This window comes from Scyliorhinus torazame, chromosome 21, assembly GCF_047496885.1.
Source record: "Scyliorhinus torazame isolate Kashiwa2021f chromosome 21, sScyTor2.1, whole genome shotgun sequence".
NCBI lineage: Eukaryota > Metazoa > Chordata > Chondrichthyes > Carcharhiniformes > Scyliorhinidae > Scyliorhinus > Scyliorhinus torazame.
In genome coordinates this window covers 123,223,125-123,242,387 of record NC_092727.1, presented here as the reverse complement: position 1 = coordinate 123,242,387, position 19,263 = coordinate 123,223,125, and the positions used below count along the sequence as shown (strand labels likewise).

The window sequence follows — 19,263 nt, the reverse complement described above, 5'->3', positions numbered from 1 at the left end:
CATAAGCAGCCAGCAGCAGGTCCCAGCTGGATCCGTGCCAACGCAATAGTCAGGATCGCCTTGTCCTCTTCAAAAAGACCAAACAAAGGCGAATGGTCCATCACGTTGAAGAAATGGCAGTCGGAGACATGCTGGTGGAACCTTTATACCCCGAATATCACTGCCAGACCCTCCTTCTCGATCGGTATGTACATACACTCGGCCGCGGTCAGCGTTCGGGATGCAAAAGCAATTGGCCGCTCCCGACCATCCAGCATCCGATGGGCCACAATCATCCCAATCCCATATGGCGACGTGTCAGATGTGACGATCAATGGCTTGCCCGAATTTAGAGTGTCAGCATTCCCAAGGATGACAACTGTCTCTTGATAGGTTGAAAAGCCGCCTCCTGGGCCGCACCGCATAGCCAGGCCTGGTGCTTCTTCAGGAGCAGATACAGAGGGACCAGTATGGCTGTGAGACCCAGGACAAATTTACCGTAATACTTGACCAACCCCAGAAACTAGCGGAGTTCAGTCGTATCCATTTGGGCGGGGGCCAATTGGATGGCTCGTACCTTCCCCGCCACTGGGCAAGCCGTCGCAGTCCACCCGATAACGCAGGTTCGCCACCTCCCTTCCGTGAAACGCACACTTCACCCAAGGAAGGCGGAGGCCACACTCTGAGAAGCTTTGCAGCACCCCGTCCAGGTTCTTGACATGCTTCCGGTCAGTGGCACCATGACCAGCACATCGTGCAAATACACTGCGACGTGTGGCAACCCCCGCAGGAAACTAGAATAGAATTCCTACAGTGCAGAAGGAGGCCATTCGGCCCATCACATCTGCACTGACCCTCCGAAAGAGCATCCTACCTAGGCCCACTCCCCCGACCTATCCTCGTAACCCTACCTAACCTACACTAAGGGCAATTTATCATGGCCAATCCACCTAACCTGCACATCTTTGGACTCCATATTATCATTATATGTTGAAATGTCGCACACACCAACGAGATGCCAAAAGACAACCACATGCACTCGTAGAGTCCCTGGTGCGTATTAATTATAACATAATGACGAGAGGACCTGTCGAGTTCAAGCTGCAGATACGCATTACTCATGTCCAGCTTCAGAAATGAGCACCACCAGCCAGTTTAGCAGACAGGTCCTCGATGCAAGGTATGGGGCAGCGGCTGAGTCACAAAGCAAGAAGGTTCAGGCAAGAGCTTTTTCTGCGTCCCTATGCTGTTGATGCCGCAGACTAGGCGATCACGCAACATCTCTGATAGCGCAGTGCAGTCCCATATTGGCAGAACCTGTTGATTTTCCAAAGCCGGTAACCGACTCACCCGGGGCTCTTTCTGCCGCATTGAGGTGACATCGTTGGACCAGAACGGACGGCGTCAGGTTGAAGTACTGACCGAAGACACTAAAATTTTCACCGTGAGCACCAGCTTTATGGGCCATGAACTGCATCCTATCTCCACCCATTAGGCCTTTAATCTCTTCCCATCCCCACCCCCACCCCCCTCCCCACATCCCCAGCTCAGAGGCACTGAGGTCAACTGTACCTCCTTTTGTCATGTCAGCTGATAGCAGCGAACGGAACACAAAGCACAAATCAATCCCTTAACTTGTTGATCTCAAATAGTTGTCATTCGAACCCAACAATCAGCAAAAAATAGAATAGAAGAGAATATGAACTGCTGGGAAAATGCATTCATTAATCATATAATGTTCCACCCAGTGAAGAAGCCTGGTTGGCATTACACCCACATAGCTTGACAGTCCATAGACTGCAAGTTCCATTAGCAGAGCGACAAACCTAATGCGCAAGAAGCTGCACTTTAAGTGACAAGAAAACAAGCTTGCTCTTTGAAATACCTTCTTTCAAATTGGAAAAAATCTAAACCAGAATTAGTGCCCTGGAAAGCCTGTGTTTACCCACTCAGCAGTGAATTATGTTATATGTATAAAAGAACAGAACACTGAAAATATGGTCGGCTTGCCGAGCAACCGAGGAAACCACGCCCCAGTATCAGAGGTTCGAGTCACAGGAAATTCGGGTTTACATTGGGCATTGTTGCCTGAAACAAAGGTGCCGACAGTATCACAACAACTAGGGGCGTGATCTACTGGCACCATTGTGCCCAAAAGGCATTGCAGTGCATTATGGAGGGTAGACACCGGGAGACCCTCTTCAGGATCTACCCAGCTTGCCACACCTCACGAGATCCAACCCGATCTTGCGAGATGATGGGACGTGAATCCCGCCCACAATGGACAGGGTCATATTTTAGCAAATCTGCATATTAGAGCGAGACGGCGAGTCTCACTCCAAAATCCATTCCCAAGATCTAACCAAGGTGGTAGATGCCAGGAGAAGCTTCCCGCAGGCTTCCCAGCAGCCAGTATGCCTCACAAGATGTCGCGATCAGGACCCCGTCCACAATGGGCATGACTAAGCCGCGCATCCCCTCCCCCTCCCCTTCCCCCCCGCCATCTAACGGCCACCTCAGGGAGACCCCAGCCCGGTGCTTTTCAGTAATGGCACCTGCGGGTCTCCCGGGCCATCAGAGGCCCCAGGGTGGTCAGGAACAGCTGGCCCTGCCCCTGGAACCTGGGTACTGCCAAGGTGCCCAGGTGGCACTGCAAAGCCAGCAGGAGCACTGCCAGGGTGGCAATGCCAGGGTGCCAGGATGGCACGGCCAAGGGTCAGGGCCTGAGGGGGACCATGCCCATGAAAGGAGTGTAGGGGGAGGGGTTTGAAGAGTGGAGGGTGCAGGGTGGTTATGAAGGGGCATCTGGAAGGTAGGGAGGGGGTGGAGGATGGGGGTCCTGGATGGAGGCCTAAAGGGGGCGTGGGATGCCTGAAAAGAGGGTCCCTCAGTGACCCCATAATGGGATGTCATCACTTGGGGGTGGTATGGGGTAGCATCCATAGGTGTGGGGTGTAACATTGCCCAGGGGTGGGGGGGGGGGGGGGGTGTAGGGGACCGACAAGCTCACTTGGAGACCAGGGCACCCTTTCAAAATGGTGGCCCGATCTCGGAGAGGCCGATCTGGCCAGTGAGTTCAGCTCCCCAGTGATGAAAATAATTCGAACAAAGCAATCTACCCAAATGGGAACAGGGTCCAATAGTGCAATTAGCCAGGTGTTTCTCGGCGGCCAGAAATCCCTGCCAGCTGGGCGTGCTACCAGGGCCATGCCAGGCTGGCACTCAGGTGGCACTGCCAGGGTAGAGTGCCCACCACTCAGCAATGCCAGGGTGTCACCCTGCCCAGACGGCAAGCACCTGGGGGCCTCTGATCCCCAGGGAGACGCCCACGAGTGCTGTTCCATCTGGCCCCTGTTTGTGGGGACCAGTGCTGAACCGTGCTCGTCCTAGATCTCCCAGGCGAGGGGGTAAGGTCCCCATGACCTGGGTAGATCTCAGGAATGCATATTCGAGTGAGACTGGCTGCTTTCCAGACACAACGCGGCCAGTAGATCTCACCCGAAGTGTGGGCTTTATCGGGAGAAAATCCCCAGGGCCCCAAAAAGTGACTACGTGTGGTTAGATAATGTTGGGAAACGCGCCGACAAAGCCAACGGGAAACTCCCAGCAAAACCCGCCACAAATGAAACCTTTCCATTAGATAGCACCCAGCTGTTCACTCAGCCAACTGAGTCTACTTAAAACTAAAACTAAATGCCCGCGGAGTTAATTTATAAAAAAAAAGAGTCTCCATAAACTGCAGGAAACAGAACTCATGCCAGAAATCCCCGCTGTTGGGTGGAATGTACGGTCCCTCTTTACAGCAGGGTATTGGGGGGGGGGGGGGGGGGGGGCATGTAACGTCTGATGGTTGGGTATCCCGCTGAATGGCCACTGAAGGCCCTCAATCTGTCTGCACTGCCATAAGACATTGAGCAGTAGAAGGATGGTGTGAGTGAGTGGGAAGGATGTTTTTTCACCCAAGTTGGTGAATAAGTGGGAAGGAAAATGTGGCACATCTTTGGCAGGAGATGGGGTGGTTCCCTTTGCGCATCAGGTGAAGATCACAATACTCCTGTGTGCCTCTCCATTTGGCCTCCAAAAATACCCCCCAAAAGCCCATCCACGGGGTACTCAATCCTTCACCCCACCAAAAAAGGCCCCACTCAACTGCCTCCAGCATCCACGACACTTCTTCCCAGGGCCTTTGTGCAGTTCCCACAGTGTCCACTACTTTCTTCTGGCGCCCCCTCGAGGGAAAGACTTCTTATGACTGTGGGGTGGAATCGACACTTTTACTTTCTTCCACTAAGGGGCAGCCTTTTCACCGACTGGGGCTGGGACGGGCAATATGGCCCCCGGTAAAATTCAGGCCTATGTCTCGCAATAAAAAGCTGAATTGTTCCTCCAGTAAAATGCAGTAGGTGAAGGATAGTTACATACAAGTAATGTATGTCTCTCAGGCTAGTCAAGCAACAGCCTGACATAGCCATACTCACGGAATCATACTTTACAGATAACATCTCAGACACCACCATCACCATTCCTGGGTATGTCCTGTCCACCACTGTGACAGACCCAACAGAGGTGGCAGCTCAGTGGTCTACAGTCAGGGGCGACTTGCCCTGGGAGTCCTCAACATCGGCTTTGGACCCCCATGAAGTCTCATGTCTTTAGGTTAAACATGGGCAATCCTGCTGATTACCACGTACCGGCCACCAACGAAATGAAAATCGCTTATTGTCACAAGTAGGCTCCAAATGAAGTTACTGTGAAAAGCCCCTAGTCACCACATTCCGGCACCTGTTCGGGGAGGCTGGTACGGGAATTGAACCGTGTTGCTGGCCTGCCTTGCTCTGCTTTCAAAGCCAGCTCTTTAGCCCTGTGCTAAACCAATCCCTGGTGATGGATCAGTGCTCCTCCATGTTGAACACCACTTGGAGGAAGCACGGAGGGCGGCAAGGATGCAGAATGTCCCCTGGGTGGAGGACTTCAATGTCCATCACCAAGAGTGGCTCGGTTGTACCACCACAGACCGAGCTGGCCGGGTCCTAAAGGACATCGCTGCTCGACTGGGACTGCAGCAGGTGGGGAGAGAACCAACAAGAGGGAAAAATAGACTTGATCTCATCCTCACCAACCTGCCTGCCGCAGCAGTCCATGACAGTATCGGAAGAAGTGACCACCACTCCCATCTTCACATTGAGGATATCCTCCATCGTGTTGTGTGGCACTACCACCGTGCTAAATGGGATAGTTTTTTAGCAAATCTAGCAACTCAAGGATGGGTAGCCATGAGGCGCTGTATCATACTCAATCACAGTGTGTAACTCATGACCTGGCATATCCTCCACTCGAATATTACCGCCATACCAGTTCAATGAAGAGCACACCAACATGAGGTGTCAACCTGGTGAAGCTACCACAGGACTACATGTAGGCAGCACGGTAGCACAGTGGTTAGCACAGTTGCTTCACAGGGTCCCAGGTTCGATTCCTGGCTTGGGTCAGTCTGTGCGGAGTCTGCATGTTATCCCCCGTGTCTGCGTGGGTTTCCTCCGGGTGCTCCGGTTTCCTCCCACAGTCCAAAGACGTGCAGGTTAGGTGGAATGGCCATGCTAAATTGCCCTTAGTGACCAAAAAGTTTAGGAGTGATTATTGGGTTATGGGGATAGGGTGGAAGTGAGGGCTTAAGTGGGTTGGTGCAGACTCGATGGGCCGAATGGCGTCCATCAGCACTGTATGTTCTATGCCAAACAGCAGCAGCAACAGACAGAGCTAAGCGATTCCACAACCAACGGATCAGATCTAAGCTCTGCAGTCCTGCCACATCCCGTCATGATAATAATAATAATCTTTATTGTCACAAGTAGGCTTACATTAACACTGCAATGAAATTACTGTGAAAAGCCCCTAGTCGTCATATTTGGGCGCCTGTTCGGGTACACCGAGGGAGAATTCAGAATGTCCAATTCACCTAAAAGCACGTCTTTAGGGACTTGTGGGTGGAAACCGGAGCACCCGGAGGAAACCCACGCAGACACGGGGGGGAAACGTGCAGACTCCGCGAAGACAGTGACCCAAGCCGGGAATCGAATCTGGGACCCTGGCGCTGTGAAGCAACAGTGCTAACCACTGTGCTGCCCGAATGGTGGTGAATAACTCACTGGAGGAGGGTGCTCTACCAATCTCCCCATCCTCAATGTTGGAGGCGTCCACCACATCAGTACAAAAGATAAGGCTGAGGCATTTGCAAAACCTTCAGCAAGAAGTGTCGAGTGGATGATCCACCACCGCAGTACGGTAACACTGTGTACGATGCTTTTCTCTGGCAAGGTGGTCTACTTTCTCTGCAGAACAATAGAGCAGGAGAGAAAGAGAGAGAGAGAGATAGATACAGAGAGAGAGTTATTTTCTCTTCCAAGGTCTAAACACTTCTGCTAAGTTCTGTCAGAAAACATCACACAGGAACCAACCACTGATTGTTATCAGGCAGAACACTGTCACTGGCCAACCCATTGGTTGCCAGTTAACTAATTGAGTTTCCCCAAAGCTGCTTCCTAAGATCCACTCAGTGCCGAAGTTTCCTCTCTCCAAAATACAAAACCTGGGAACACAGTGTCCTGACAAGCAGGCTGTTTCAACAGAGTCTTCTGCTTTGAGGAATATGCTGATCATGGGTCCATGGACCAAAAATAATAAAATAAAATAAATGGGAACAAAGGAAGCAAACAGGAAGGACTTTTAAACTAGGAATTCTGCAGCGAGTACCTCACCTCCTGATTCCACAAAGTCTGTCCACCATCTACGAAGTACAAGTCAGCAGTGTGATGGAATACTCTCCATTTGCCTGGATGAATGCAGCTCCAACAACACTCAAGAAGCTCAACACCATCCAGGACAAAGCAGCCCACTTGATTGCTCCCCCTTCCTCAAACATTCACTGCCCCCACCACCAATGAACAGTGGCAGCCGTGTGTACCATCTACAAGATGCACTGCCGTAACTCACCAAAGCTCCTTGTGACAGCACTTTGCAAACCCACTGCCGCAACATTCAAGGACAAAGGCAATAGACACATAGGATCGCCACCACCTGCAAGTTCTCCTGAAACTCACCACCCTGAATTGGAAATGTATCACAATACCTGCACTGACACTGGGTCAATATCCTGGAACACCCTCCCTAACAGCACTGTGAGTGTATCTACACCTCAGGGACTGCGGCGGTCCAAGAAGGCAGCTCACGACCACCTTCTCAAGGGTAACTAGGGATGGGTAAAAATTGCTGGCCTAGCCCACATCCCCTAAATTAATTTTTAAACAAATGCATATAAGTCCCCAGCCACTTATATCAGTGCAGCTTCCAGGCATAACTGATGGGGTAAGTGATGATTACCCAATCGTCTCCAATTTGGCCAGGAACAATGATATCGTGATGCAATAGCAAAGAGTAGGAACTGTATTCTCCTGAATTTTCTACATACACTAATTGACTCCCACACCTACGCTTCCGTTGTTATTTTAAAATTGAATTTATTCATTTTTTTGTTCTCAAAGCTCATCATTTTACTCTTGTTTCTTGACAGTAGAGAAGCTTTCAAAGTGAGCTTTGTGGTTTTAATTGACTTAAGTTGGTGAAGTTTGCATTGCCACAAGTTTCAACTCAAATTGGACATATCTTGGGAATTAGTGGCAATGAAGGGGTGTGGGTGCAAATATAATCCTGCGGTCTCCCAGAGGGAAACCAGCCATTATTGTCTCATAAAAATGTATTGCGTGTCGTGTTATTCACCCTGGGGTAACACGGACTGCAACTGGATGCAGTTACACTGGAAAGCAGACACCAAACTTAGACGTTGGTTCAGTATGATTTATTGAACTACTGTAACAGTGCACACAGCTGGCTGTAGGTTGACACTCTACTACTCCAAGTGTGCTAACTCTAACTAACTAGACCAGACTAGCTATGAGCCACGTGAAGAAGGTGCCAACTGATATATACACCCTGACTGTCACTACAGTTGTCACCAGTGGAAAGAGGTGGAGTGCTGATGCCTCGTGTGTTTTATAGTAGGAAACCCTCCTCTAGTGTTCTGTCTGGTGATTGGTTGTGTTGTGTCCCGTGTATTGATTGGCTAACCTGGGTGTCTGTCACTGCCTGTCTTTACCTCATTACGTGCATGAGTACATATTATGACATTACGTACTCACCTTTCACCCCCCCTCCCCAACCCCCACTCACCTGCCATGCTCCTTATAAACAAAGAATAAATGAGTTCCAAGAGGGTTGGCAGTACCCCAGTGAAAAGAAGGCTTGTAATTATCTAGCACTTTGACGTAAGGGTATTGAAAAGCACTTTAGAGCCTCTGAACCATTTTTGAATGGATTGGGTTCGGATACGCAGTATTGTTGGGGGACAGAGAGTCTACTCAGTTATGTCAAAGCGGGTAGTGTGCCATCTCTAGCGGCTGGTCTGTTTTTTGTGAGCGGGTTTGGCACCTACAGATCACTTGAAACCGTGGTTGGCTCTGAACGCAGTCACTGCAGCAGCCAACCTTCACTCGGTGAGCCCACATCAGCAGCAATGAGACATTGGTCGGTGTAGCTGTCACCACTGTTGTATTATATTGTATATACTGCACTGCATACGAGGGTATTACGGTAAGGCCCCTGTATTACAGGTACAGGGGTAGATCCCTGCCTGCTGGCTCCGCCCAGTAGGCAGAGTATAAATGTGTGTGCTCTCCGAACGGCAGCCATTTCAGCTGCAGCTGTAGGAGGCCACACATCTCTGTGTAATAAAGCCTCGATTACTCTCTACTCTCGTCTCGTCGTAATTGATAGTGCATCAGTCGGGTAATCTACTTTTAAGTGTTGATTGAGGGAAAACAATTTGGGCAGGAGACCCGAGATAAATGCCCTGTTCTTCTTCAGTGTCGTGCTTTGGGATCATTTAAGCCCAGCTGAGGGTTTAGTGGTGTGTGGTAAACCACTGTAGTATTTTATATGTGTATTGTGGTAAACTGCTACTGTATTACATGTAATGTGGTAAACCACTGCCTGATGGCTCCGCCTCCCCTCGGGCTCGGTATAAAGGTGGCTGACCTCGGGCTCTGCCCCAGTTCGGGATCAGAGGCCAGGAGGCTTTCTGTTTAGCTTATTAAAGCCTCAGTTACGTTCACCACTCGTCTTGTGTTCATTGATGGCACATCATGTCAGAGCCAAACAACAGTACCTGCAACGGTATAATACTGACTTCCCTCCCCATTGAAATCTTTGTACTCGTGTCTCTGGAGCGCAACTTGAACCCTCAAACGTCGGACTCAGCTAACACTAGCCAAGGCAAAGGTTAGAAGATGGGATATATAGTAGAACAGAGACACAATACAGGGAAATGACAGCGCTCCGAGGCAGAGTTATTTATGGAGACACACTCAGTGTTTACATTGCTTTTATTGAGGAAGATAGACTGGACATGATATCTCCTTTGTCTGCAATCTCCAGTGACCTCATTCAACGCACCAAAATAATTCTCACCCCGTCCACAGAAACTAGGTCCTAAGCAACATAAATCACTATTCAGCTAGCTTGCAAAACAAAGTGGAGATTTTAAGAGGATATTAGCGGCAATGTTGTTGCCAAATCTCATCGGAGCTATAGAAAGGGCTGCCTGAGGTCAGTTCTGACGTCTGCAATCTGATTTTGATCCTAAAAATCTCAGTTAACTGTATTGCCGATTAAATTACAAAATACATGTACTGAACGGCCAACCAGACACTAATCCATGGCCCTGCTAACCAGACACTAATCCATGGCCCTGCTAACCAGACACTAATCCATCACACTGCTAACCAGACACTAATCCATCAGCCTGCTAACCAGACACTATTCCATCACACTGCTAACCAGACACTATTCCATCACACTGCTAACCAGACACTAATCCATCACACTGCTAACCAGACACTAATCCATGGCCCTGCTAACCAGACACTAATCCATCACCCTGCTAACCAGACACTAATCCATCACACTGCTAACCAGACACTAATACATGGCCCTGCTAACCAGACACTAATCCATCACCCTGCTAACCAGACACTAAACCATGGCCCTGCTAACCAGACACTAATCCATGGCCCTACTAATCAGACACTAATCCATCACCCTGCTAACCAGACACTAATCCATGGCCCTGCTAACCAGACACTAATCCATCACCCTGCTAACCAGACACTAATCCATCACACTGCTAACCAGACACTAATCCATGGCCCTGCTAACCAGACACGAATCCATGGCCCTGCTAACCAGACACTAAACCATCACACTGCTAACCAGACACTAATCCATGGCCCTGATAACCAGACACTAATCCATGGCCCTGCTAACCAGACACGAATCCATGGCCCTGCTAACCAGACACTAATCCATCACAGTGCTAACAGGACACTAATCCATCAGCCTGTTAACCAGACACTAAACCATCACACTGCTAACCAGACACTAATCCATGGCCCTGCTAACCAGACACTAATCCATGGCCCTGCTAACCAGACTCTAATCCATCACAGTGCTAACCAGACACTAATCCATCACACTGCTAACCAGACACTAATCCATTGCCCTGCTAACCAGACACTAATCCATCACACTGCTAACCAGACACTAATCCATTGCCCTGCTAACCAGACACTAATCCATCACACTGCTAACCAGACACTAATCCATGGCCCTGATAACCAGACACTAATCCATCACACTGCTAACCAGACACTAATCCATGGCCCTGCTAACCAGACACTAATCCATGGCCCTGCTAACCAGACACTAATCCATCACACTGCTAACCAGGCACTAATCCATGGCCCTGTGAACCAGACACTAATCCATCACACTGCTAACCAGACACTAATCCATGGCCCTGCTAACCAGACACTAATCCAAGGCCCTGATAACCAAACACTAATCCATGGCCCTGCTAACCAGGCACTAATCCATGGCCCTGCTAACCAGACACTAATCCATCACACTGCTAACCAGACACTAATCCAAGGCCCTGCTAACCAGACACTAATCCATGGCCCTGTTAACCAGACACTAATCCATGGCCCTGCTAACCAGACACTAATCCATGGCCCTGATAACCAGGCACTAATCCATGGCCCTGATAACCAGACACTAATCCAAGGCCCTGATAACCAGACGCTAATCCATGGCCCTGCTAACCAGACACTAATCCATGGTCCTGATAACCAGACACTAATCCATGGCCCTGCTAACCAGACACTAAGCCAGAACTCCACCAATCTTCGTATCGTCTGCAAATTTACTGACCCACCCTTCAACTCCCTCATCTAAGTCATTAATGAAAATCACAAACAGCAGAGGACCCAGAACTGATCCCTGCGATACGCCACTGGTAACTGGGATCCAGGCTGAATATTTGCCATCCACCACCACTCTCTGACTTCTATCGGTTAGCCAGTTCGTTATCCAACTGGCCAAATTTCCCACTATCCCATGCCTCCTTACTTTCTGCAGAAGCTTACCATGGGGAACCTTATCAAATGCCTTACTAAAATCCATGTACACTACATCCACTACTTTACCTTCATCCACATGCTTGGTCACCTCCTCAAAGAATTCAATAAGACTTGTAAGGCAAGACCTACCCCTCACAAATCCGTGCTGATTATCCCTAATCAAGCAGTGTCTTTCCAGATGCTCAGAAATCCTATCCTTCAGTACCCTTTCCATGACTTTGCCTACCACCGAAGTAATGGAGCAGGGGAGGGGGTAACGGAGCAGGGGAGGGGATAACGGAGCAGGGGAGGGGGGTAATGGAGCAGGGGAGTGGGTAATGGATCAGGGGAGGGGGGATAGTGGATCAGGGGAGGGGGGTAGTGGAGCAGGGATGGGGTTAATTTGAGCAGGGAAGGGGGTAATGGAGTAGGGGAGGGTGTAATGGGGCAGGGGAGGGAGTAATGGAGCATGGAGGGAGTAATGGGGCAGGGGAGGGGGTAATTATAGATTATCGTAGAATTTACAGTGCAGAAGGAGGCCATTTGGCCCATCGAGTCTGCACCGGCTCTTGGAAAGGGCACCCTACCCAAGGTCCACGCTTCCACCCTATCCCCATAACCCAGTAACCCCACCCAACACTAAGGGCAATTTTGGACACTAAGGGCAATTTATCATGGCCAATCCACCTAACCTGCACATCTTTGGACTGTGGGAGGAAACCGGAGCACCCGGAGGAAACCCATGCACACACGGGGAGGATGTGCAGACTCCGCACAGACAGTGACCCAAGCCGGAATCGAACCTGCGACCCTGGAGCTGTGAAGCAATTGTGCTATCCACAAGGCTACCGTGCTGCCCCAATGGAGCAGGAGAAGGGGTAATGGAGCAGGGGAGGGAGTAATGGAGCAGGAGAAAGGGTAATGGAACAGGGGAGGGGGTAATGGAGCAGGGGAGGGGGTAATGGAGCTGGGGAGGGGGTAATGGAGCAGGGGAGGGGGTAATGGAGCAGGGGAGGGGGTAATGGAGCAGGGGAGGGGGTAATGGGGCAGGGGAGGGCGTAATGGGGCAGGGGAGGGCGTAATGGGGCAGGGGAGGGCGTAATGGGGCAGGGGAGGGCGTAATGGGGCAGGGGAGGGCGTAATGGGGCAGGGGAGGGCGTAATGGGGCAGGGGAGGGCGTAATGGGGCAGGGGAGATGGGTAATGGGGCAGGGGAGGGCGTGATGGAGCAGGGGAGGGGTTACTTGAGCAGGGGGAGCGTAATGAGCAGGGAAAGGGGTAATGGAGAGGGGGAGGGGGTAATGGAGCAGGGGAGAGGCTGATGGAGCAGGGGAGAGGCTGATGGATCAGGGGAGGGGGGTAATGGATCAGGGTCGAGGGTAATGGATCAGGGGTGAGGGTAATGGAGCAGGGGAGGGGGTAATGGAACAGGGGCGAGGGTGATGGAGCAGGGGAGGGCGTAATGGAGCAGGGAAGGGGTGATGGAGCAGGGGAGGGGGTGATGGAGCAGGGGAGGGGGTGATGGAGCAGGGGAGGGGGTGATGGAGCAGGGGAGGGGGTGATGGAGCAGGGGAGGGGGTAATGGAGCAGGGGAGAGGTAATGGAGCAGGGGCGAGGGTGACGGAGCCGGGGCATGGGTGACGGAGCAGGGGAGGGGGTAATGGAGCAGGGAAGGGGGTGAGTGCAGGGGCAGGGGTAGAGGGGTCATTTAGGCAGGGGAAGCAGAAATTACATCACACCCGGATTGAACAGGCGTGTAGGACCGACTGCTCTGTAATTATCTCATGCCTCTATCGAATGGCTTTGAGAAGTTAGTGACAACCCTTCAACTGAACCACAGATGTTGCTGCGAAAATACTGATCCACAGTAATCTGCAACATTAATGAGGCCGCAAAAACATGGAGAACTGAAGATAAATCCAGCTCTCCATCTCAAACCAGACGCTGTAGTGACAAAGTCTAAAAGCGCAACCAAAAGTGTTCACTTTGTTTCTTCCCCTCTCCACAGATGCTGCCAGACCTGCTGATTGTTTTCCAGCTATTGCTGTTCTCATACCAGTATTCCAGCATCAGCTTTTCGTGGCTTCTGTTTTACTATCGCAACAGTTCCTGCTTAACAAAACCAATCCTCGTTAAGGATGACTTTGCCGGGTTTCTGTGGGTTTTTGCTATTTGACTGTATCTATTAATGTCCAGTCGGAATCTTCTCCCAGTTTTGTTCCACCTTGTGTTTTAATTAGATTTCTGTGACGTTGCCGTCACACACAGAGCCACCTGACTGTTTAAACTCACTGATAGTTTGATTTTTAAACCTTTTTCCTTGAAATAGGCTCACAAATCCAGGTGGTTTCAGCTGCGGGCAACTGCAGACAGGTTTAAAAAAGCAGCTGAACAAATTGGGAAGAGCAAATTAAAACTCTGCAAGTGAATAATAAACACAACAGTCTTCACATCGTATCATGCTATGAGCAGTTAGCATGGGTCATTAACTGAATCATTAGTGCCTCCTTCCCCCTCTGCAACTTCATTCAGCTGTCGGTATGTGGCAGAGGGAAATGAAAGTGGGCATTACATCAATGCTGCCTGTCAGTAAAGTGAGATTGAATGCCCCCTGTAGCGAAGGAAACTGCATTTATAGTTTGTCAGAATTTGACATTTTTTAAATGTATTTTTTTGGGGGGTGGTGTGCGCACGGTTTTGAACGTTCCCCTCCTTCGCCATGCCTGCCCACGATTTCCTCCATTATTAATCCACAAACTGGGCTAACTCAAATTGACAATCTGGGCATCCAGTGTGAACAGAATCTGAACAAGGGCATAGAATCGCACAGCCATTGCGCCCACCCTGCCAGTGACAGCACTTTGAGAAAACATTATCCAATTAGGTTCACCCACCTGCTGCTCTTCCCCAAATCATAGAATCTACAGTGCAGAAGGAGGCCATTCGGCCCATTGAGTCTGCACCGGCCCTTGGAAAGAGCACCCTACCCAAGCCTACACCTCCACCCTCTCCCAGTAGCCCCACCCAACCTCCCGGGCACTAAGGGGCAATTGAGCCTGGCCAATCCACCTAACCTGCGCTTCTTTGGACAGTGGGCGGAAACTGGAGGAAACCCACGCAGACAGTCACCCGAGGTGGGAATTGAACCTGGGACCCTGGAGCTGTGAGGCAGCAGTGCTAACCACTGTGCCACCGTGCCGCCCTCTGTGAAAGATTTTCCCCCCTCCCCCCATTTACATTCCTTTACTCTGTCAAGGTTTTGGGGGTTCAAATCCCACTCCAGCAATCTGAGCACAGTGCTGCATTGTTGGAGCCGCCTACTTCTGGCTGAGGTATTTAAACCAAAGTTCTGTCTGTCCTCTCGTCTGGATGTAAAAGATCTCATGCCACTATTTCAGAGCAGTGGCGATCTCCTGTACAACACTTAACCTTTAACCGACACCTAAAAACACAATTATATGATCATAATCACAATACTGCTCATGGCACCTAGCTGCTGTGTTTCTTACATTTCAACAATGACTTTAAAAAGCACTGATGACAGATCAGTGACTTAAATTCACTCTTTGTTGCGATGCTGCCTTACCTGCTCAATACTTCAGACATTGTCTGTTTTTAATCTCAGATTTACAGCATCTGCAGTATTTTGCTTTTCAAGAGGCAATGGCACAGTGGTATTGTCACTGGACCGTGAGACCCAGAGTAATGCTCGGGGGACCAGTGGTTCGAATCCCAACACGGCAGATGCTGAAATTTGAATTCAGTAAAAAAATCTGGAATGGAAAGTGAACATGAAACCGTTTCTGACTGTTGTAAAAGCCCATCTGGTTCAGTGAAGGAAATCTGCCATCCTCACCTGGTCTGGCCGAGATGTGACTCCAGACCCAATGCAAATTTGTTTCCTGTTTACTGATTGATTGATTTATTGTCACGTGTACCGAATTACAGTGAAAAGTATTTTTCTGCGGCCAAGGGAACGTACACAGTACGTACACACCAGACAAAAAGAATAATCGACAAAGTACATCGACAAATACCCCCTCAGCCAGCAACGCCCACATTCCATGAACTAATTTTTTTTTAAGTACCTTTATTGGCTGCACATTAAGCACCTTGGGGCATTCTGAGGATGTTGAAATGCAAGTTGTTCATTCAACTGGCCTCAATAAAATCAGTCTGGGCAACCCGAAAAGCTGCTGAGAGTTTGAGGTAGACACCAGCTACCTTTCGGGGAGAAAACTTGGTTGAGCACCCCATTGACACGGAGGAGCCATCGCCCAGAAAACACGAGGCTTTGCTGTCTGCATGAACTCGAAATGTTCCCTCAGTGCTCCTGATTGAGACACCGGCAGGGAATCTACCATTTGCAAGGGCATTGCCAGACAGGTTAACATGTGCAGTGATATATCTGGAAAATTACTCTGGATAGATTGAGGAGGGGGGCGATACAGATTAATGGGGGGGGGGGGGGGGGGGGATAAACACAGACACTGGCTGTATGGATGGTCTACCTGCCTGATCAGAATTTATAACTCAATAGTCTCCAGAGCTGATTTCCTCGTCTGACCCCATAAAACAAAACATTCAAGTCTTTCACACAGGCGAAATGTCAGTTTCAGCTGTTACAGTCACGGGGTTACGGCAGGTCTGAGAACTATATTATTGTCAATATTGTGAAAGTGCTGCCTCAAAAAATTAAAACACCCTCTCCCGGCCACCAGCGAGACGCGCCGCTCTAATAATGAGCCAGCATCTGGAGCTTGTAGCAGAGAGATGGGGGGGGGGGGGGGGGGGGCTCTCTCTATTCTGCCTTGCACACTGCCACCAACTTTTGGGATAGGTGTGTGTGACCGGCCGATGGTAACATTGGCAAGGCCGGCGCCTCAATGCAGAATTTGCAGGACACAGAGATATTAAAGGGACACCTTACGGAAGGTAACTGGGCTGGAGAAGGATTCTGCTGCAGAGCGTCTTTGCACAACGAAGCTTTGCGCGTTCTGTCGCCTTAAGTAACCGTGTCACCCTGGATATTTGCAGGTTGCTTTTGTTTCTTCTTTTTAAAAAATTGCTTTTTTTTTGCAATTGGCGAGGAAACAACGGGCAGAGGGAGAAATAAACGAGGAGGGAGATCTGGGCTGTTCCTTACCTGCCAGCTCTGCGCCTTCCAGGATTGCAAGTACTGAGGACAGGTACAGCAGGGAGAAAGTGCCAAGTCCCATGTCGCTGCCACCCGGGTCGGGAGCGTTCTCAAAGCAGCAGTCCCCTTGGAGCTGGGGTCCAACTGAGTGAGGGCGATGCTCAGATCCACCCTATTTCAGAGCTTGACGGTCCGAGGTCCATTAGAACCAGATGGCAGGGGGGGAACACTCTCTGGGCTGATGTTTAGAAGTATCTCGTGGTTATTTTTATTCCTCCCCTCTGTGGCTGCCTTTTTTTTTCCTACAGATTATTTTTGTCTCTCTCTCTCTCGCTGTGTTTGTTTGAGAACTGGTCCTGGGCTTGTAGAGCACGCCACACTCTGTCAGACTCTCATCATAACACTCGCTTGACTAAGTGGGGCAGAGAGAGAGAGAGAAGGAGGGAGAGAGGGTGTGTGGGGGGAGATTACACCTGATAGCAACCACCCCTTTCTCACCCATTCCCCTCTCTCTCTCTGGTACACAAACCCACCTGTCAATCCTTACTGCTGAATTATTCATTCATCGGATCCAGTCTCTTCAAACCTGCTACACTTCCCTCTCGCGAGTATGTCATTATCCACCCACCCCCCCCCCACCCCAAAATGCCATGAAAGGAATTGTTCTAAAAAGCATTTACTTCAGATCCGATTTAACAGCAATCAGAATAAAGCCGGGATGTTGGAATTGAGCTTTTAATATCAGGTGCATGTCCATAAGAGCTACAAATCCATCCCAATATTATTGTTTAAGAGTGCTCATGCGTTTAACCTCGCATAGATCACTTCGCCCCCACTGATTAGTTTGCTGAACGTGTGGCTGAAACTAAGGGGAGATGGGACCAGCGGATTATCCTTACAATAAACTTAACAAAGAGTGTCGTTTTAATTGCACTGCAAAAATTACATACTCTTCTCCAAGAATTATTCTCACAAATTGAGGCATTTTGTAAACTAAAGGGGCGGGATTTCCATTGGCTGACGGCGAAATCGCGAAACGCGATTGGGCGGACAATAGAGTCTGACGCTAAAATCGCGGCGGGTGCCGATCTGACGCCAAATCGCAATTCTCCGTCACCTCAACAGCGGCGGCAATGCGGTCCGGAACGCACGCAGACTAAACACAGTTTGCATGTCATTAGCAGGCCCTACCTGGTATTCTCTGGTCCTCTGTGATTCTCCGCCTACGATGGGCTGGGTTCACTTCTGCTTTTAAATATGAATGAAATGAAAAGAAAATCGCTTATGGTCACAAGTAGGCTTTAAATGAAGTTACTGTGAAAAGCCCCTAGTCGCCACATTCCGGCGCCTGTTCGGGGAGGCTGGTACGGGAATTGAACCGTGCTGCTGGCCTGCCTTGGTCTGCTTTAAAAGCCAGCGATTTAGCCCAGTGTGCTAAACCAGCCCCTAAATATCGTGAAACATGGCTGCTGAGGGAGAGAGGGGGAGTACAGAAAGTGTCCAACATCGCCATCGTGTGCTGACAGTTGTGGTGCTGGCCAGGATGCTTCTGCCAAGGCCGGGGGGGGGGGGGGGGGGGGGGGGGCGGAAGGGGGGTAGCCGAGGTGGGCCAGGATGTGGGCTATGCAGTCAGGGTGGACGGACACAGAACACCATTGCCACAGCGGAAAGGCAGTCATGTAGTTGTGCACTAACTGCCCACTGTGAACTTGGGTTGTATAGGTGTCCCCACAAGCACCCCCCCCCCACCTCGGTGCCCTCTGGCCCCAGCCACTCATCAGCTGTATGGGCGCACTCCATCTTGTTGGCTGGGATGAGTGTGTGTGGGGGGTGTGATGTGTATATGCGGCTGCAGCTTGTCAATCATCGACCCGGCAAATCCTGCACCGTTTCTCATGGGAATCGATTGTGTTCCACGTGGCGCTGGTGCTGCCCCTCCAGAAGTTGCTGAGTGGGTCCAAGTTCGGTGCCAGTTTTGCTGTCGTGAAAGTCCACAAATCCTGTCCCAGCGTCAACGTTTCGTCTCAGAAATGGAGAAATCCGCCCAAAGTTTCCATCCTCCTGCCATTTTTTGCTTTCTCTAATCCTTTTTATTCAAATACTTCTATTTTTTAAAAAAAATCTCATTAATACAGCACCTTAAGCAACCTTGGGATGCCCCACTGATTTGGCAGCTAATGCATCTTTCGGGTGTAGCCACTGCTGTGATGATGAAGAGGAATGCAAACTGTTGGGTCCCAGAAATAATGATGTGATAACGACCAATCATTTCAATGCCAGGACTCTTAAGACCATTTCTCCTGGCTTCTTCAAAAGAATGCCGTGGGATCTTTGACCTCTGCATGGGAGGGCAGACATCAACCTCACATCTCATCAGAAAAATGGTACCTTCAACAGTGCAACCCTCCCTTAGTGTCGCACTGAAGTTACTTCTGCCATTCATCAAGAAAAGGCCGGGAGAGGTGAGGCCAACCCCATTTCTCCAACCAAAGGTGTAGTCAGCAACGGAAAGTTCCTCTCTCCATCATAGAATATCATAGAATTTATAGTGCAGGAGAAGGCCATTCGGCCCATTAAGTCTGGACCGGCCCTTGGAAAGAGCACCCTACTTAAGCCCACGCCCCACCCTATCCCCACAACC

The 19,263-nt window shown here is 50.1% G+C and overlaps 1 protein-coding gene across 1 annotated transcript in view; it reads right to left on the bottom strand.

Annotated features, from left to right (window-relative positions):
* Window positions 1–17,015, bottom strand: part of LOC140398602 (plexin domain-containing protein 1-like) — a 266,471-nt gene extending 249,456 nt beyond the window's left edge. Inside the window, exon 1 of the mRNA XM_072487442.1 lies at window positions 16,632–17,015. Within this exon, the coding sequence (XP_072343543.1) occupies window positions 16,632–16,704 (73 nt within the window). The 5' untranslated portion in view covers window positions 16,705–17,015. The remainder of the gene's footprint in view (window positions 1–16,631) is intronic.
* Window positions 17,016–19,263: the final 2,248 nt, after the last annotated feature.